The 19121-nt window shown below is 48.1% G+C and overlaps 2 protein-coding genes across 2 annotated transcripts in view; one reads left to right on the top strand and one right to left on the bottom strand.

Moving 5' to 3' along the window:
- The window catches only part of FICD (FIC domain containing), a 3278-nt gene extending 820 nt beyond the window's left edge, over positions 1-2458 (top strand). Inside the window, exon 2 of the mRNA XM_009073256.1 lies at positions 1383-2458. Coding sequence (XP_009071504.1) covers positions 1383-2458 — 1076 coding nt within the window. The remainder of the gene's footprint in view (positions 1-1382) is intronic.
- Positions 2459-4811: 2353 nt separating this feature from the next.
- On the bottom strand, positions 4812-18301 carry SART3 (squamous cell carcinoma antigen recognized by T cells 3; the record flags this gene model as incomplete). Its single annotated transcript, XM_009073257.1, has 18 exons — positions 4812-5240; positions 6105-6292; positions 7504-7656; positions 8367-8815; positions 9499-9664; positions 10025-10101; positions 10506-10618; positions 10853-10962; positions 11866-11924; positions 12132-12209; positions 12605-12712; positions 13082-13220; positions 14025-14180; positions 14883-15007; positions 15820-15925; positions 16867-17051; positions 17296-17400; positions 18175-18301. Coding segments are annotated over 18 exons (2625 nt in total), but the record flags the coding sequence as incomplete, so codon positions are not given.
- Positions 18302-19121: the final 820 nt, after the last annotated feature.

Raw genomic sequence — 19121 nt, 5'->3', positions numbered from 1 at the left:
GAGGGGAGTTCCTCACAGCAAGGAAGAGAAGGAGCTGCTGGAGAGGGTCCAGTGGAGCCACAGAGATCATGAGGGGATGGAGCATCTCTCCAGTGAGGAGTAACTGTGGGGCTGGGCCCAGTTAGTCTGGAGAAGAAAAGGCTGAAAGGGATCTCAATCCATACAAATGTCTCTAAGGGTTGTCAGAGGATAGGGCCAGACTCTGGTCAGTGGTGCCCAGTGACAGCACAAGGAATCATGGCCAGAAACTAAAGTTCCACCTCAATATGAGGGAGAACTTCTTTCCATGAAGGTGGCAGAGCATTGGAACAGGTGCCCAGGGAGGCTGTGGAGTTTTCCTCTCTGTAGGCATTCAAACCTACCTGGATGTGTTCCTGTGTCACCTGGTGATCCTGCCTTGGACTAGGTCTCCAGAGGTCCCTTCCAACCCTAACTGTTCACTCTGGCAGTTGCTGTATAAAACAACCCCAACCTGGAGTCCTGTACCCCCTCCCTGACCACCTCTTGTACCCCATGACGACAGTGATAATCCCACGAGGGTAATGAACTCTCACTGCCAACTGCAATTAGCACCAGCTGTAATTGCCCCAGGGCTCAGACACGTCAGCAGCTCCCTGACTGCATTCCAGTGCCCTGTGCCAGCATTCCCTCTGTGCTGCTTCATCTCTCCCAAATTTTTCCTCATGTTTTCAGTACCAGTAAGTCCTGTGGAGGTAACTAGAATACAGAGAGATGTTTTAATACACAGGAATTTGGGATAGATGGCCTTAATCCTGAAATCCTGGCTGGCATAGAGCAGCCTTTCAGGGAACAACAGGCTGTGGTCATGGCTAGGATATGAATTTGGAAAACACTCCAAAGAATCAGTATAATTCCAGCATTATCTTTGTTTGCACTAGAGCTGTTAGTGCTGGGAAAACGTTGGCTAGTGCAGTGACCAAACAGAAGTGCTGTTAGCAGCCAACATAACAGTGGTAGTCTAAGTTCACCTACAGTAAGGCCAAGAGAAGGTGTTTGAGATGTTGTGTCCTCCCACTCAAAGCAGTTTGGTGGCCACAGTTGGGCCTGGATGGCTACACACCTGTGGCTACTGCTGCTCACAGGTGCTGTCTCACCACACTTCCTGCCAGGAACAGCTCTGCTGCCTTGTACTCAGCCTAAAAGCATGGCATAAACCTCTGGGATTGTAGCCCAGCAAAGGCTGGAACACAAATTCTGTCACAGTCCTTGGTTTTACTTAATTTTTCTATCAGTGAACAGTGATGGAATCATAGAATATCCTGAGCTGGAAGGGATCATCCAGTCCAGATCTCCAGAGGTTTTCAGGAAGACACACACCCTGTTCTCCTCCCTGTTGTCTAACCACTGTTGTTGCATTTCAGAAGTGAAGTTGGAAGCCAAAGCAGCTCTGAACCAAGCCCTGGAAATGAAGCGCCAAGGGAAGAGGGAAAAGGCCCACAAACTCTTCCTCTACGCCCTCAGCATGGACCCTGATTACGTGGATGCCCTGAATGAGTTTGGGATCTTTTCTGAAGAGGAGAAGGACATCATCCAAGCTGATTATCTCTACTCCAAAGCACTAACCATCTCCCCCCACAACGAGAAGGCTTTGAGCAATCGGGGCCGGACTCTGCCTTTAGTGGAAGAGATTGACCAGAGGTTCTTCAGCATCATCGACAGCAAAGTCAAGAAGGTGATGGCCATCCCCAAGGGCAACTCCGCGCTGCGCCGCGTCATGGAGGAGTCCTACTACCACCACATCTACCACACGGTGGCCATCGAAGGCAACACCCTGACGCTGGCTGAGATCAGACACATCATCGAGACCAGGTACGCAGTGCCGGGGAAGAGCCTGGTGGAGCAGAACGAGGTGATCGGCATGCACGCCGCGCTCAAGTACGTCAACACCACCCTGGTGTCGCGCATCGGCTCCGTCACCACCGCCGACATCCTGGAGATCCACAGGAGAGTGCTGGGCTATGCCGACCCCCTGGAGGCAGGGAGGTTCAGGGTGACACAGGTGTTCGTGGGCCATCACATCCCACCACATCCTCAGGACGTGGAGAAGCAGATGCAGGAGTTCGTGCAGTGGATCAACTCGGAGGACGCCATGAGTCTGCACCCCGTGGAGTTCGCCGCGTTGGCGCACTACAAGTTGGTTTACATCCATCCCTTTGTGGATGGCAATGGCAGGACCTCCAGGCTGTTGATGAACCTCATCCTGATGCAGGCAGGGTACCCACCCATCACCATCCGCAAGGAGCAACGCGCCGAGTACTACCACGTGCTGGAAGTGGCCAACGAGGGCGACGTGAGGCCTTTCATACGCTTCATTGCCAAGTGCACCGAGACAACCCTGGACATGCTGCTCATTGCCACCACTGAGTACTCTGTGGGCTTACCTGAGGCAGGCTGCAGCACTGCTGGGTGCAAACAAACCATCCCTGTCAAGACTTGAGGCTCGTGGATGTTTGTGGTGGGAGAACAGAACTCCAAACCGTTCAAGTATTCCTGTTGGGAAATAACTGGACAGGAGGTGTCACTCTTTAGGAGTTTGTTTATTTAAAGTGTCTTACATTTGATGAAATTAATATAATTTATTTATCTACATTATGCCAAGCTGCAATGTTGACTGTGCACTAGAGCTTTGTGCTTCTGGGAGGAGGTGGGGAGAGGTGTCAGAAGGGCTCAAAAAGCTGAAGGAGACTTGAATTCCTCCTGAAAGTTAAGCTTTGAGGAGCTGCTTCAATCACAAACCCTCACCTAGTTGGTCTGACCTGGGCAAGGAGCTGCTTGGCAAAGCCTCAACTGAGTTTTGTGTTACCTCTTCCTTGTTGTTCAAAAAAAGGGCAAAAAACCCACTGCAAAACCCAACCCTGAAGGGCAGCATTGTCCCAGCTGCCAGTCCAGGAGGCTGAACTGCAGCTCACAGGGTTCTCTCCCCTCCTGTGTGTGTTTTCATAGCACTTTGCATGTTTCCTTTCAGGTGCCTTTCCTGAGGTGGCTTTAGTACAGCTGGGAAGTATTTGGTGGTGTGAAAGGAACAGGAGGAGAAATGCTCTGACTCACTTCAAGCACAACTGTCCTCAGACATTTCAGTTCAGGCTTTGAAAAGAGCTTGGGGTAAAAAAAAAAAAAAAAGGTGACTAGTCAGACATAACCAGGAGACATCAGTTGTGCTAGTGTGGTGAGAACAAGTGCAGAACTTGCCAAAACCTGAAGTTTCTTTAGGCTGTGTAAGGGAACATTCACAATTGATCATGAGGTCAGAGTCACTGCAATAAAGGCACCAAGAGGCACTCGAGGCCTCTCTGTGCTGCAGTGGCTCTTAGGGCAGTACCTGGAGCTGCTGAGCAGTTCCAAGGATCACTTGATCTTTGCTCCTTAGGGTAGAAACACCTGCAGAATAGCTCCCTACCCACACCTGCCAGGTGTGCAACAGCAGAACTGATCCCACCACCTCCAAGTGCAGAAAACTTCCATCAGAATCCCAGTCTGGAGTGCTGTTAAGCTTAGCCCCTTTCTAAAAGCAATTAGGCCCAGGCCAGAGGTGATTTTTCTTCCCTTTTAAGCCTCTCTTACCTGGCAGGGAGTTAGGACATGGTTAGCACAAGCAGCAAACAGGAGATGGGAGTTCTCTGTACTGCTCAGTGCTGCCAGGGGAAGCAAACCCTAGTGAGGAAAGGTGTTCTGTCCTTTCAAAGCATGTTTATTTTTGTAGTGCAACCTGAGTATAAATAAAACCTGCACTTTAAAAGCTCTGGGGAGGGAGAAGAAAAAAATGTTATTTTAGTAACAGATTAATAAACTATTTTAATATTAAAGTCTTTGTTTGGAATAGGCTGTTCAGAACACGCTGCTGCAGGGAGCTCAGTGGAGGAGGAAGCTCTGTGGTACAGATCCTTCCCTCAGCCACGTGGCATCAGACTCAGCATTTTCAAGCCAAGCCAAGTGAAATCAGCAGGGAAAATCGTGTTTGTTTGCAGCAGTGGCTGTGTGCAACAAGGGGAGTTGGCACTGGGGTTCCCTCTCACCTCTCACCCCTCAGTGTGTGTGGAGCTGGCAAGCAGGAATATTTCTATCCCACATTACTGGGAAGTCTGAGGTGATGATTGAAGCAATTTCAGGGGAGTCAGAGCAGTGAGAATGAGCTACTTACAGGTACATGAGTGAGCTGAGGTCCAGGAGTGCAATCCCAACACCCACAGTTAAACAAAAGCAACAGTATTTATAGAAAACCTTTGAGAACTTGAGTTTAATAAACCAAGAAACATCAGCTTGCACTTCACATTTGTACAAAACCGTACAGAAACCACCTGCAAAAAAGACACAGGAGCTAGCTAACAAAAAAAAAATAATAAACCAACAACCAAAAAAATATGGTCCTCAGCAACAGCACATGGGGAAACAAAACTGACCAAGGTTTAGCTCCTGACACTTCAAAAGGATCATCTCAGTGTCTTTTACAAATACACCATATAAAAAACAGGTCAAGAGGAACAGAACAGGAACTGGATACATATCTATGTATATCTGTGTATCTACATATACACACATATGTATAGAAACTCTCCCAATACTAAAATAGGCCATTGTGGTGAGGTTAGAGCATCTGCCATGGGACTCTGCATGGAAGGAGCTGCTGGGGGTGGGAAGGGGCTGGTTGTCAGAGAGAAGGTCTGCAATCACAATCTGAGCTGAGCAGTGGAGCTCAGGAGCTTCTCACATCGCATCTCATTCGTTAAGGAAAGAGAAAGTACTCGAAAACACCTCCCTGTGGCATCCAAGCTGGGCAGGAAACATTTCCCCCCTCGTTACCCTCAATATGAGGAATCATATTAACACCGTTTCACCACAAAAGCAGAACTCTTTGCTCTTCAGAGGAAAACCACCTGGATTTGTGCCATCCTACACTGATCCTGATGAGTGCAGCAGTCCAGACCAGTATGTACACAGGATTGTGATGGAGTTCTCTCCTTGCTAGCATAAGGACACAACATGGCTTCCAGAAAGGCATTTCACATTGTACCAGACCTGCTGACTGCAGACTCCTCGTTGCTCACTTTTTCAGTAGCATCTTAGCAAAATCAGCATTGGACATCTTTTTAGGCTCTGCAGGGGGTTCAGAGGACGTTGCTGGTGAGTTCTGGACCATCCCATTCTCAGCCTTGGCCACAGGGTTGCTCTGACGCTGTAACGCACGAGGCATCATGGAGAGCTGAGTCCTGCCCTTCCCTCTCCTGCACAGCAAAAAGGGACACTTAAACACACTCTTTGGGCTTGGGGGAACAACACAGACTTTGTTCACCATGAGGAGCACTCGTTTAAATGTTATTCCTGCCCTTTGTTTCAGGAATAAGCAGTGCAAAGCTTTCAATGGTGTCTGAAACTGTACACCCGAGCTCTGGCAATGACTGACCAAAGGTCCCTAGAAATTGAAGCTCTGTTTATCCACAGGGATAAAGACAGGAATGCTCTCAAAGATGAAAGAGCAGCCTTCATGCTCACTCTGAACAATGGCTGGTTCTCCACAATGAGAGGACATGGAGGTTATTAGGGCTCAGGTGCCAATACCAGACCCAAGGGGATGCCAATGCCCAATGCTCTCAGTCACTACAGACCTGGTTTTATTCCTGAAGAGGAAAAATCTGCTCTTCCTCATCAATCCAACAACCTATTCTTTATGCTTCAGCACCTTTTAAACATGCTCTCATTCATACAATCCTAGTATGGTTTGGGTTGGAAGAACCTTGAGGATTATTCCAGCAGGGACACCTTTTACCAGCCCAGGTTGCTCCAAGCCCCATCCAACCTGGCCTGGAACAGTCCCAGGGATGGAGCAGCCACAGCTGCTCTGGGCAACCTGTGTCAGTGCCTCAGCACTTCACAGGGAGGAATTCCTTCCCAATACCCAATCCAACCCTGCTCAGTTTAAAACCATTCCCCCTTGTCATGATCTACCTGTACACAAAATCCCTCTCCCTGGTTTTTCCAATCCCCTTTAAGGTACACATTCCAGAGGAGATTCCCACATTTCAGCAGACAAAGCAAGCCAAAGAACCCCTTTTCCAGCCCTGCCAAGCAGCCCTTTCCCTCCTACTCACGCTCCATAGAGCTGCCTTGGTGCTGCAAAGGTGGAGGCCCTGCCTGCCTCGGGCCTGTCCGGCAGCCTGCGCAGCGGAGGGTTACTGATCATCACCTTGATGACATGGTCCTTCAGGCTCAGCCCATCCATCTTCAGCACAGCCTGCGAGGCCTGGGCTTCACTTTCATACTCCACATAGGCCAGGCCCTGGCAAAGAGGTGACCTACATTAGTTTTAGTGCTTCTTGCTCTGCATTTCAGAGTTCCTGAGTCATTTCGTAGCATGGCAAAGGGTTGGGATGGAGATTAGAGATGACCCAGCCCCAATCTCCTGCCCTGGGCAGGGACACCTCCCACCAGAACAGGTTGCTCAAGGCTCATCCAACCTGGCTTTGAATAAAACTTTGACCAACTGGTAAGAAAATCATCCAGAAAACCAACCTACATGTGGTTAAGAGTCCCAGATTCCTTAGCTAAAGAAATTCTATTTACCACCTGCTTTTCTTGACACCCTAATTTGTGGAAGAAGTATTAAAAGAAGAGAAACCCACCCCAAATCCTGTCAAAGTCAATGCAATGAAGTACCATGGAGGACACTGACTGGGAAGCATCACCTCTCACTGCTGCTCTGCTTTAAAGTGACACACAAAGCCTTAAGATGCATTTTTGGATTATGCCATTGCACAGAAAACACATCAGGTTCTGCATAATTAGCACAAAGTACATTTATTTGTGGTTCAGCCACAATTCCACCTCAACCCAAGCTCAGAGCATGGATGGCAAGACTTGGGGTACAGCAGAACACTCATTCCAAGGTGTGCATGAACAGGGACTGTACCTGAGATGGTGCCAAGAGCCAAAAAACACGATTCAAACACATCCCACCTCCCCTAGGATGTCACCTGTCAGCAGGGCCCACCACGAGGCCATGGCTGAGGTGTCAGGTACCATCTTGGCAGAGCTGCAGCTGCTTCAGAGGCTCTTACTAAACAAGGAGTCATTGATCCCAGGGTGGGAATAATGAGCCTTGTCAGAGGTGGCTCTGGCAAACCTCTTGCTGCAGCAGATGGTAGGAACAAAAGCCTCAGGAAACTGAGGGAGAAGAGGATGGGAATTGGTTACACCAGGTGAACTCTGAACTTTGCAGACTTGCTAATGCCTGTTTGCACTGTACCCAAAGTGATGTGAACACCTTCCTCTCCATCCCATTCTTCTTGGGCAATTTTGGAAAAATTTCTTTTCTCCCTCTTGGCTGTCAGCACAAAGACACCCTGGGCAGGACAAATCCAAGCACTGCCATGAGTTTCACTAAGAAGCCACATTGGCAACGCAATAAACCCAACTTTTTGTATCCAAACTTCATGCCAAGCTGCTTTCTGAAGGATTCCTTCAGGTGAAGAGTGCAGTGAGGATCCTTACCTTGGGTTTTCCGGCTCTGTTGGTGACCAGCCGAATGTCCTTGACATTCCCATGGGCTTTACACACCTCTTCCAGCTCCTCCTTAGTGCAGGAAAATGGCAAACCAGAGATAAAGAGTTTGTGTTTCTCCAGGGTAGTGCTATACCTGAACACCTGAACAAGCAAACAGGCTGTTAGTTCACAAACCACCTGGAGACTCCAAGGATTTCAACTTTACACTCCCAAAAAGTTCCCAGAGCCCTTTACTTGTGTGAGCCACAACTACCTTAAAGTCATAAGTTGTATCATGGAAGATATTTGCACATGAACACAGGAATATGCTAAGGACTTGCAAGAAAATGCTTCTAGACATCCATTTCTCCCTCACAGTGAGGTCAGACACTAACAATCATGGAATGCCATGAGCTGGAAGGATCCACAAGGATCAGAACCCAATATACAACAATATATCTACAATAATGTCTTCCAGCTCAGCTGTCACGACTGAACACTGAATTTTCTGTCCAGTAACCACTGATCATACGAGTGATCTCTGGTACAGACCAGTAACCACCAGTGAGCTGTGTAATTAATGCTCTATAAACTCAACCAAAAATGTTCTTCAGAGACTGAGATGCTCTGTAAGAACATGAGGTAGGTCACACCATTAAAAAAACCCTCCCAGATCAGCAGATTCCTGCAGATACTGAGTAAACTGACAGCAATGCTCTATTGCAAATTGTCTGTGGCAAACAACAGAAGACACTAGAAGTCTAAGACAAGTTTCACCCTTCCAAACAGGAATTCATGGGGTGTGAGCACTTTGGACACAACACACTCCCCCAGCTCTGCTCTGCACCATCACCTGGAGCAAGAAACCTCACCTTGAAGTCAGGGTTCTTGCTCTTGTCAACACATGGGGACACAAACATGGGCCTTCCCTCCACAGCAGTGCGGTCCAAGCCCAGAGCCTGCAGAGCTGCTCTCTCCTCCTGGAACTGCACGTAGCAGTAGCCACGGAAGGTTCCTTTGTTGCTGAACACTGGTCGCACCTCAGCCACCTCCCCACAGCTCTCAAACAGCTCCCTCAGCTTCAGCTCGGGCTCGGCCATGGTGTAGGCCAAGTTGCTGACAAACACAGTGACCTTGTCCTTAGTGCTGTCGTGGAGAACTTTGGGCACGTCTTTCCGGCTGGTCGAGGCCTTTTCCTTGGGGACTGTTGGCCCATCAGGCTTTCCAGGGCCACTTCTCCCAAAGAGCCCAGTCTCCACCTCCATGTCTTCTTCAGGAAGGACACCATCCCTCTCTCCCTTGTGCCTCTTGCTGGGCTGCTCTGATTGAGGAATTGAGAGCTTGATTAGAGTAACTTCCCCCATCCCATTGTTGAATCCAATCCCTGCTCCATTCCCACTGCGGCGCTGGGAAATGGCACAAACACAACAACCTCCCTCAGGTTTTCAATAACAACAGATTATCTGACCAAAGCAGCTTTAGATGAAAGCAACAGGAGGATCTGGTAATGAGGTTTTGTAATATTTGTGCCCTGACAAGTAATTGTAATATTTGTCCCTTTTCCAGTCACTTCCAGTTGCTGATTCATGTTCTTTTTCTTCCTCTAATGGGATTTTTTTAAGGAAGAAACAAAAATCTAAAAGCTCCCAAGGGCAACAACCTATTAAAATCTGCTCTCACCACCTGCCAAGAGCTGCTCCAATACTGACTAACCCAATTTAGCCACATGCCTCAGACACATGATGAGTCAGAGAAAGGGAACGAGCGCAATATTCCTCTGAGATAAGAAAAATGGAGAAAACTCTAGTTCTTAACATACATTTCTGCTGGACAAGACCCATTAACCTTGATTTCTTTTCATTAGCACAACAGAGACCTGCTAGGAGACAAAGCCCCTGAGCAGAGCAGCTCTGAGCACACCAGTAATGGAGCTCCTCAGCTGGTGGGGAGAGAATAACAGCCATGCTGACAAGGTCTGAAATGTCAATTTTATGTGATTTTTACCTTCTTCTTGGCCCCATTCTCCCTCATCATCCTCATCTGCTTTGCGTTTGTCTCCAATCCTGGACTTCTTAGCTTTCTTGGAGGCTTTTTTGTCTGCCCGAGCCTGTTTCCTCTGCTCAGCTCTCTCCTCCTCCTGCTTTGCCAGAGCAGCCTCTTTCTCAGCAGCCTGCAAAGATGGAACATTTCTGACACTGCAGAGCATTTGCTGGAGCACTGAACCCTGAGGGTTTGCTCCTAAGCTCCATTAAACACAGCACTGATGGGAGCAGCACTGAAAGCACCACTCAGTGATTTGCTCTTACAGCTTTCCCTGAGTGCACAGCACTCCTACAGCCACCCAAGGGTCAAAAGGGGAAGGATAAAAGCATCAAGAGAGGTTGTTAACCAGAGTTTTTAACAAAAAAATCAATGGTTTGGAGGCTTTAAGACAATTCAGGCTTAGCTAGGGGAAGCAACACTAGAAATGTGACAAACAGGAGCTTAATTGAGGTGTATAAACTGCTCTGGTGGCTCCCAAAGTTCTGACCTTTGCTCTCTGTTCAGTAACTCGAGCCAATCTGGTCTCTGTTTTCTGAACAGCTGCATCCCAGTCTTCCAGTGTTCCTGCAGGAGAAACCAAAGGAAAAGAAAATCAAAGCTTTGTATTTAGCTTTCCCACAATGCAAAGATACAATTCTGGAAAAATGGGAGTTACCGAGTTAATGGAATTTGCTCTTCGTGTTAGGCATTAGTCAGCAAAATTCTAACTGTAATGAGGAGACTTCAAAGGAAAAAAAGAGAGGCAAGGGAGAGGGGGGAAGCAGGGAGAGTGGGGAAGGCAGGGACAGGGACAGGGGGAAGGCAGGGAGAGAGGGGAAGACAAGGACAAGGGGAAGGAGCTGTGTTTGTACTACACCAATGACAAGAACGTGAACCTTCGGCCGAGTGTGAAACAGAGCCAACTTGCCCCTGTGCCCCCACCCCGCAGGCAGGGGGGTAGAGGAGAGGAGGAAGAGGCAGTGAGTTACCTTCTATCCTCTCCAGGGTGAGCAGCACCTCGCAGACGTGCTCGGGGTAGTCGCTGGTGCACTGCACGGCGCGGTGCAAAGCTTTCCGGCAGTGCTGCGTGTCCCCGTGGGCTCTGGGGGGGGAACAGGCAGTCAAGGGCCAAAGCTCACAGCAACACCACATGGAACAACACCTACACCCTCCTTCCCCAGCCAGCTCTTCACTGGAGTGCTGTGACCCTTCCAAAACACACCTCAGAGCTGCTCCAGGAACCTCCACACCTCCCAAACCCACACGAGCCACACTCGTGCTAAAGTCTTCAGATAAGGAAACTAAAGAGGTTTAACTCTTCCGCTCCAGCTCTTACCTTTCAAGGTTGTAATACTCCAGCCACATGTTAGCATATTTAGCATTCCCTTTAGTCATGATGTTGTCCCAGAGCTCTCTGGCTTTCTGCATGTTGTTGCACAAACGAGCCTGGAACGGAGCACCCAAACCACTCAGGATTCAGGTTCAACACCATCACCTCCATCCCCCAAATCAAGGATGATACAGACAGACCCAGGGAGACACATCTGCTCCTCAGAGTGATCAAAGTGAACATCTAACACAATTCTTCTGCTGAGTAATTCTTCCCTGCCTACCTCTCCCCTCAGTCCTGGCTCTGCCTCCCACATCCACTTCAGTTTGGTCATTCTACAGAAAATTAGAAAGCTGCTTCTGAATTTTGCCTTTTGTTATTGAGGAATGTACTTAGTAGAGGAGTTAGGCACTTCTCAGTCTGTGCTTAGGGAAGGGAGCAGGGGAAGAGGGACAATGAATCACGAGACCCAAGTGGGATTCACCTGATCTGACTGCAGAGGTACATGAGTTCACCAGAAGGTGACTCAGAAGTGCTTCAGCATCAGCTCAATCCCACCTGGATGTGCCTATTTCCTCCCTCCACTAAGTGGGCAGGAGACACAGGTGATCAATTCAGACTGAGGCCCAATCCATCCCGTGCACTGTGCCAGAGAAGTCACAGCACAGAGCTATGACTTGTGCTGGTTTGGAGGAGCCTGTGGCAAAGGAAGGACAACCAAACCTCCACTCACAGGCAGTGGCTGCAGCACACACTGACACCTGTGCTGGGCTGCAAGTGGTTAGTGTAGGCAGCACTGAATTAGGCAGTTCAGAGCTCAGCCCCAAGCCTGAAGCTACACTCTGTGTGCTTGGCCAGTCCAGAATCTTCTTCCACACAAGAGTGGAAGAACAAAGATTTGCTCACTGAGCCAAGCCAGAAATGCCACAGTAGGAAAGGATTTCATTCCTGCACGGAACATTAAACCAATCAGTTTTATCTAGTTTGGGAATGAAATACAGGAGAGATAGAAACATCACCTCAACTCTTGCCCAGTTCTGCATGATGGTGCAGGATGGATCTCCACTCTCACTGAACCCTAGGGATGAAAACAAGGACTGTTTGGTGCACTTGGCTCTGGACAATCAGAAGTTTATCACACAACTTCCCCATGGAGAGGAAATGCTTCTCTGCAGCTCTGGACAAGTGCTCAGAACACTTGCAGGCAAGTTAAACATTGTGAGAAATGGTCTTGCACAAGTGATTTTGAACAAGAGAAAAGAATATATTTGAGGGTTTAACTCACTCTCTTCTACTTCTTGTTTCAAGTACTCCACGGCTCGTGCGAAGGCTGAACGCAGCTCCTCCAGTTCCTTACTGGAGTCTGGAAGAAAAGAGAGAATTGCCTTAAAATAACAATTTAATCCCAATTTTCCATCCACTAAAACCTTTTCCTTACCACCCACAATGATTTCATTGGGTGCTGGGGGAGACAGAATTAATTGCTTCTGATTAGTCTTATTATTACTTAAATTTATTACTTCATTACGAGCAAAACTCTTCAAAATAAAAACCATCAAAAATGTAAGGCAGAGGATTCTTCCAACAGCACAGTCCACTCTGTCAGCAAGAACTACTCTAAACCACCTAAACTCTCATGTTTTACAGACACTAAGTGGTCAGAAAGTGATTTTTTCAAAGATATGAAACTGCTGTTAAATTTCCCAGAGATCTGCAGAGGAAACAGCTGAGAGATTTATTCCCACATTTACCACAGACCTTGTGTAAAATCCACCCTTCTCCTCAGGTAATCCAGGTATGCCTGCCAGATCTCCACATAGTCTGTGGCCTGGATAAAACCAGCATTCAGAGCTTTTTCAAACATTTCTGAAAGAAAAGAGGGGAATAAAAACCAGATAAACATCATTAGCATCCAGACACTGTCAGGACTAGTGAGCTGCAGTGTAAAGCACAAAGAAATACAGATACATGCAGTGTTTGTTTCTAGGCAAACAGCAAACTACAGGAGGAAAATCCAAATAAACTGGTGTAAAGTGAATTTAAGGCCAGTTTAACTCAGTAATGTTCATGCTAAGTTGTTCACTCGTTGCTTGCTCAGCACCAGCAGCTTTGGCCTAGAAACAGCTCTGAGTCTGCACAGGATGAAAACAAACCCTGCAAATCATATTTGGCACACTCAGAGTGCAACAAAGCAGTTCTGGACTGGAAAGCTTTGCTGAGATGGGGTTTCCTTACCAGAAATGATGCTGTGCTCAACCCTGTGCCTCTCCATGGCCAGGAGGTACCTAATCCACAGCCCAACAGTCCAGGGGCAGTTCCTGACAGCTCGGTCATGGGCAGAGAGAACCAACTCTTTCACCTTCAGCTGCCTGTCCTGAGAGAACCACACACCAAAGGGGAAGTTCCTGTTAGCCAGAGAGACCATCCAAGCCAAATCCCAGATCAGAAAGAGCAAACCAGTCCTTGTGTTTGCTATCTGAAAGGCTGAGATGGGTGTCTTAATTCTGTCTCCCTAAAAACCCAGTGAATAGCTTCAAAATGACACTCATGAGCAACACAAGAACTACCAAACTACTTAGGTGTTTTCTGGCAATGAGGCAAATAACAGAGGCACAGAACAAATTCACAACTGTTAGGATGTTATGGAGAAGGATACAAGAAAGAGGGAGCACACACAGCCCATTCCTGCAGGTGCTGCTCCACCTGCAACCTGCTGTGTCCTGCTGGGAAGATAAAGAGCTGAGGGAGCAACTGAGCCTGGATAAACCTCCTGCAGGGACTCATCCTGAGCCCTTAATCCTGCCACCTTCTGTCCTGCCTCTGGAGCTCAGGATCAGGTTCAGACTGCACTAAATAGCTCCCATGGAAACATGGGCTGAACATTTGGGTTTGCTTTAGCAGAGCTGGTTATAGATAGCACCAGCTTTGATGCTCAGACCTGGTTTGATTCTGCAGAGGAACCATAGCTAGAGGGAAATGGTGAGGAATGTTCAGTGGATCAATAAACCCCCCTGGAAACAGCAGGAAAGAAAAGGGCAAAATCAGCTTCTGGAGGATTTAAAGACTAAAGGAGAGGACTGAGGTAGAACTCACTGGTTGGTTATCAGCCACTGAGCCTAGAACACCCAAAGAAAAACAGGAAAACGAAGCTGCAAACATTTGTGGGTCATTTCCTTACCAGGTACTGGTTGTAACGTGCCCAGAGGTCTGGGACAAGGCAGTTCTCAGCCAGAGCTCTCTCATAGATGAGCTGGATGCGAGCTGGATCACCTGCTTTCAGCTCAAAGTCAATGTAGGCCTGGTACTCTGCCAGCTTTGGTGTTTCTGCTCCCAGCTGGGCAACAAACAGCAGGAAAACATTCAATCGACACTTCAACAAAGCACAATTCAAACAGTTACTGTTGGTACTCTGAAAACATTCAATCGACACTTCAACAAAGCACAATTCAAACAGTTCTGCTGGTACTCCGAGCAGATCTTCTGCAAGATTTCACACAAGAGTTTTGCCTCTAAATATAGAGTCATGGAGTGTTAAGGGGTTGGAATGGAGCTCAGAGATCATCCAGTCCCAACCCCTGCCCTGGGCAGGGACACCTCCCACCAGAGCAGGTTGCTCAAGGCTCATCCAACCTGGCTGTGAACACTGCCAGGGTTGGGGCAGCCACAGCCTCCCTGGGCAACCTGGGACAGGGTCTCACCACCCTCACAGGGAAAAACTTCCTAAATATCAGCAGCTTTTGGTTTCCCTACCCCCCTGAATCCCACCCTGCTCTGAAACCATTCAGATCCACACTTGTTTTTCCTCAAGGCTGGACAACACACCCAGAGCACTCACTCATGTGCACCACAGGGTGGCTGAGAGTCAGTGGATTCCAGAGTTTCCAGTATTCCCAGCTGTGAGGCTTCCTTTCCCTCCCATTGCTCACAGTCCCCCAGCAATATTCACCTCCTTCAGCTGAGACTAGAAAACCCATCAGTTTGGGAAAATTAAACCATCACAAAGCAACTGACTCAAAGGAAGGTGTGACAGCATTACCAGTGCCTCTTCATAGGGTTTGCACTTCTCCAGCTGCTGCAGAGCTCTTTTGTAGTTCTTTACTGTTGCCTCTGGAATTGGATCCTCTGACCACTCCTCATACTCAGCATATGAAGCCTCCATGTCTGTGAGGACATCAAACCCATCAATAATGCACTTAGGGCATTAAAAACTCAATTAAACCTAGGCTTGGTTCTAACACAGGTCCCTAGGTTTATTCATAGAGGATTTGATGTGTTTATCCCCTTCTGGTCTTCACTATCACACTACACATGCTTAAAGGTTCAGACACTTCACCTTACACACTGTCCTGGAGCAAAGTCAGGGCAAGTCATAGTCAAGTTAGAAGTTAAAGTTATGTTATTATAGTTTTACCAGTTCTAATGGTCACATTTGCCGCTCAAGACTTGCACTTTCAAGAGTCTCAAATGATGCACTGAACAATCAAGTTCCAATCAATAACAGCATTCCTGACCCAAAGGGATCACTCAGGGGGCAAATGGCATGGAATAAAGAAAGCACAATTATTCCAGCTGCAGCTTGTGTGGCTCTACCAAAGGAATCATCATGCCTGGATCCCTGTGCTCCAGTTTATCCCTGCTCTCCCTGACACCTGGATCATAACTCAGCTCATCCCTGCCCTCCCTGATGCCTAGATCTGTATCACCCACTTGATCCATTCCCTCCCTGATGCCTGGATCCCTATCACCCACCTGATCCATTCCCTCCCTGATGCCTGGATCCCTATCACCCACCTGATCCATTCCCTCCCTGATGCCTGGATCCCTATCACCCACCTGATCCATTCCCTCCCTGATGCCTGGATCCCTATCACCCACCTGATCCATTCCCTCCCTGATGCCTGGATCCCTCAATCAGCTTATCCCTGCCCTCCCTGTCACCTGGATCCCTGTCTCCCAGGTGCCCCAGCTCTCACCTAGGAGTGGGATCCCCAGCTGGCGCCGGAACAGTGTGTGGATCTTTTCCAGCTGGCTGCACAGCACCTGCTGCTGCTCCGGGGAGGGAATGCTGCCAGGGGCTGGCTGCAAACAAAAGGGTGGGAATTCAATCACTTCCCTCAAGCTTGAGCTGATGGAGACGACAGGGAATGGGATATGAGCTGGGGGACGTGACAGGGAATTGTTTGAACTGGAATCCAAGTGACTACACAATCCCTGAAGGACAGGCACAGCCAACTTGTGTCTCAGGTCACTGCTGAGAAAGGTAAAACTTGTGGAAATTGCTCCATCTGGAAGTTGGATGAATGGGAAAAGCATTCCTGGCTGAAAGGTGACACATGCAGAGGGAAAGGATAACCTGAGAAGAAGGAACAGCATGTGATGGTGTCATTTCACAGCCACACAGGCTGCCAGAGAGAGGATCTCAAAGTTCCAGCTTTATTGTGTCTGGGAATGGAAGGGAATTCTCCTGTCATTCCTTTCAGAGAACAGAGCTGGAAGGGACTTTTAAAGATCACCTGGTTCCCACTCCCATGAGCAGGAACATCTTAACTTCCATCTCTTAGGTGGCAAACTATGAAAATGAGGAGAAATATTCACTTTCTGGCCATGCTGTAAAGGTAACATTGGCATGTGTAAATTTTATATTCCAGGGATAAAACTTCCTCATCCAAAAGCCACAAACAGTGTGGCACAGTGAATTAAAAGCTGACGTAGAAAACAGGATAGACAATGAACACAACTGACTCTGTGCAAAGACATTTAGTGGCAAGAACTGGAGCTCTCCTAAAGCAGTTCAATCAGCAAAGGGAAACTTTGCTCCTGGATTTGGGATTTGATGCATTTATTTAAACCCAAATCCATTACTTTATCACCTAAACACACAGGATGGTTTAGCCCAGAGCAAAGGGAAAGTTTCCACAGCTGGAAAGGAAGAACTGATCGACACAACAGCTCAGAGCAAACAGCCTGAGGTGCTCCAAGAGCTGCTTGTGTGGGATGAGATGCCATGGGAATGGCCTTACCTGTGCTGTTTCCAGGATGGCATTCTCAAACTCCCTGTATGCCTCCCAGAGAGCTGTGCCCTTGCTCACATGCAGCCCCACTGCAGTCAGAGCTCTCTCGAAGATGGAGCGAACCCTCTCGATCCCTCCTTCCTGCCCAATGCCCCCAATGGAATACTGGGCATATTCCAACCAAATCTCAGGACCTAAACACAAGGTTAGGAGACAAACAGATGGCTTATGTTCTCAAAAATACAAAATCAAAGGCAGTCCTGCTTCCCAAACAGCTCATTTGCTGCAGATAAATTGGCCAACACATGATCATTTTCCTTCCTTTTTTCCTACAGGAAAAAAAAAAACTAAATCTGAATGTAACAAAGACTTTCCTGGACTTCAAAAGGCAAACTTGAATGTAACAAAGAGATTTGATGGCATTTATTGCTGACTTACAGATGTAATCTTTGACAGCTCGTTCAAACAGCTCATAAACCTTCTCTCTCTCTGAGCTCTCCGAGGCCATTTTGATCTCATCCTTCAGCCAGTCCAGCCAAATCTCTGCGAGGAAAACAGTTAGGAGTGTTCACAAATGACAAGTTAAACCCACTTAAGTGAGCTTTTCATATGAGTTTTTAGCAGTAGACTTCAAAACAGGGAGAGGCCAAGGCAAAAGGAATGGTTTGAGCTCCACAACAAATCACAATTAGCCTGAAATAAATGTTTGGTGGAGACTTTTTAAGCTGGAACTAAACCAGCAGCTTAGGAAGAAATGACAAGCAGCAATTTATCAGCACCTTGGGCAGAGGATCAGTGTGGACATGGAACCATGGGAGATCCTTCTATCCTCACACTGCTGTAACAGCAAGTGGATTTGGAGACTGAGTTTCCCAGAAAAAAAACACCCCACAGGATGGTCTGGGTTGGAAGAGACCTTAAAGCTCATCTCATTCCACCTCCTGCCATCTTCCACTAGCCCAGGTTGCTCCAACCTGGCCTGGAACACTTCCAGGGATGGAGCAGCCACAGCTTCTCTGGGCAACCTGTGCCAGTGCCTCACCTTCCTCTTCCAAGGCTAAAATCCCACTGACACAGCAGCAGTATTCACACAGCCTCAACTCAAGGAGTGAGCCACACCTCAAGGACTAACCACTGCTTCCAGCATGGAATTCCTTTGCTGCCTGTCCCTGAAATGTCCATTCTGGCCTGAGTTTGGGCTCTGAGTCAATTCCTGTCTGAGTGTGCTTAAACCTGGCCCAAAGATGTGATTTTCCTACTGAACCAGCATTTCCCACAGGTGATGCTTCAGCAGCAAGAGCAGAAGGCACCAAGTACCTTCAGTGAGGGGGAAGAGCTCACTCATCTTCTGCCGAGCCCTGCGCAGCTTCACCAGCTCTCCCTCCTGCCTCAGCAGCTTGATCAGGTCCAGGTGGCAGTTGTAGTCAAAAGCATTGATGGAAAGCTTCAAAAACCAATTAAAAAAATTCGATTTTTAAAGCATGAAATCAGCAAACATTTCATATGAATCTCCTCAGGTGTTCACACACACAAGAGTTGCACCAAACTTCACTGCTGGTTCTGAGATACTTCCAGGGCGCACACAGAGATTGATGGAAAAGAGTTTCAGGTTGGAAAGAGCTTTAGGTGCTTAGCTCATGGCTCTGAGCTCCAAAGGTTACTGCTCATACATCCCTATGGCAGCACAGACAGAGCCAAAGGAGCCTCTTGGTCAGAGACAAATCAGGGAATATCCTGAACTGGAAACCACATGGATCATTAATCCAGGACATCCCAACAATCTCACCCTGTGCCTGAGAGTGTTGGGCAAACACTCCTGGAGCTCTGTCAGCCTTGGGGCTGTACCCACTGCCCTGGGGAGCTGTTCAGTGCCCAAACACCTCTGGGGGAAGAACCTTGTCCTGATATCCAACCTAAATGAACCCTTACACAGCTCCAGCTGTTCCCTCAGGTCCTGTCACTGGTCCCAGAGAGTAGAGACGTGTTTTAATTCCTTCAAAGGCCATGAAAAGCTCTACCCAGGGGGTTATCTCAATGAGAACCAACCGCGCATTAGGGCACTCATCTCTGATTCGCTCTCCAACACAACCCCGAACGCTCAGTTTCCACTTCACACTCCAAACATCCATCTCCAACACAACCCCGAACGCTCAATTCCCGCTCCCCGCTCCAAACACCCACAGAACATCCTGAGCTGCCGAAGTCCCGCGAGGACCATTGAAATCCTGACCCTTCCCCGAACAGACACGGATTGCGCTCTGCTC

The sequence above is a fragment of the Acanthisitta chloris genome, unplaced genomic scaffold (genome assembly GCF_000695815.1).
Source record: "Acanthisitta chloris isolate BGI_N310 unplaced genomic scaffold, ASM69581v1 scaffold31024, whole genome shotgun sequence".
In the NCBI taxonomy this organism is placed as follows: domain Eukaryota; kingdom Metazoa; phylum Chordata; class Aves; order Passeriformes; family Acanthisittidae; genus Acanthisitta; species Acanthisitta chloris.
This window is presented reverse-complemented; position numbering and strand designations above follow the sequence as displayed.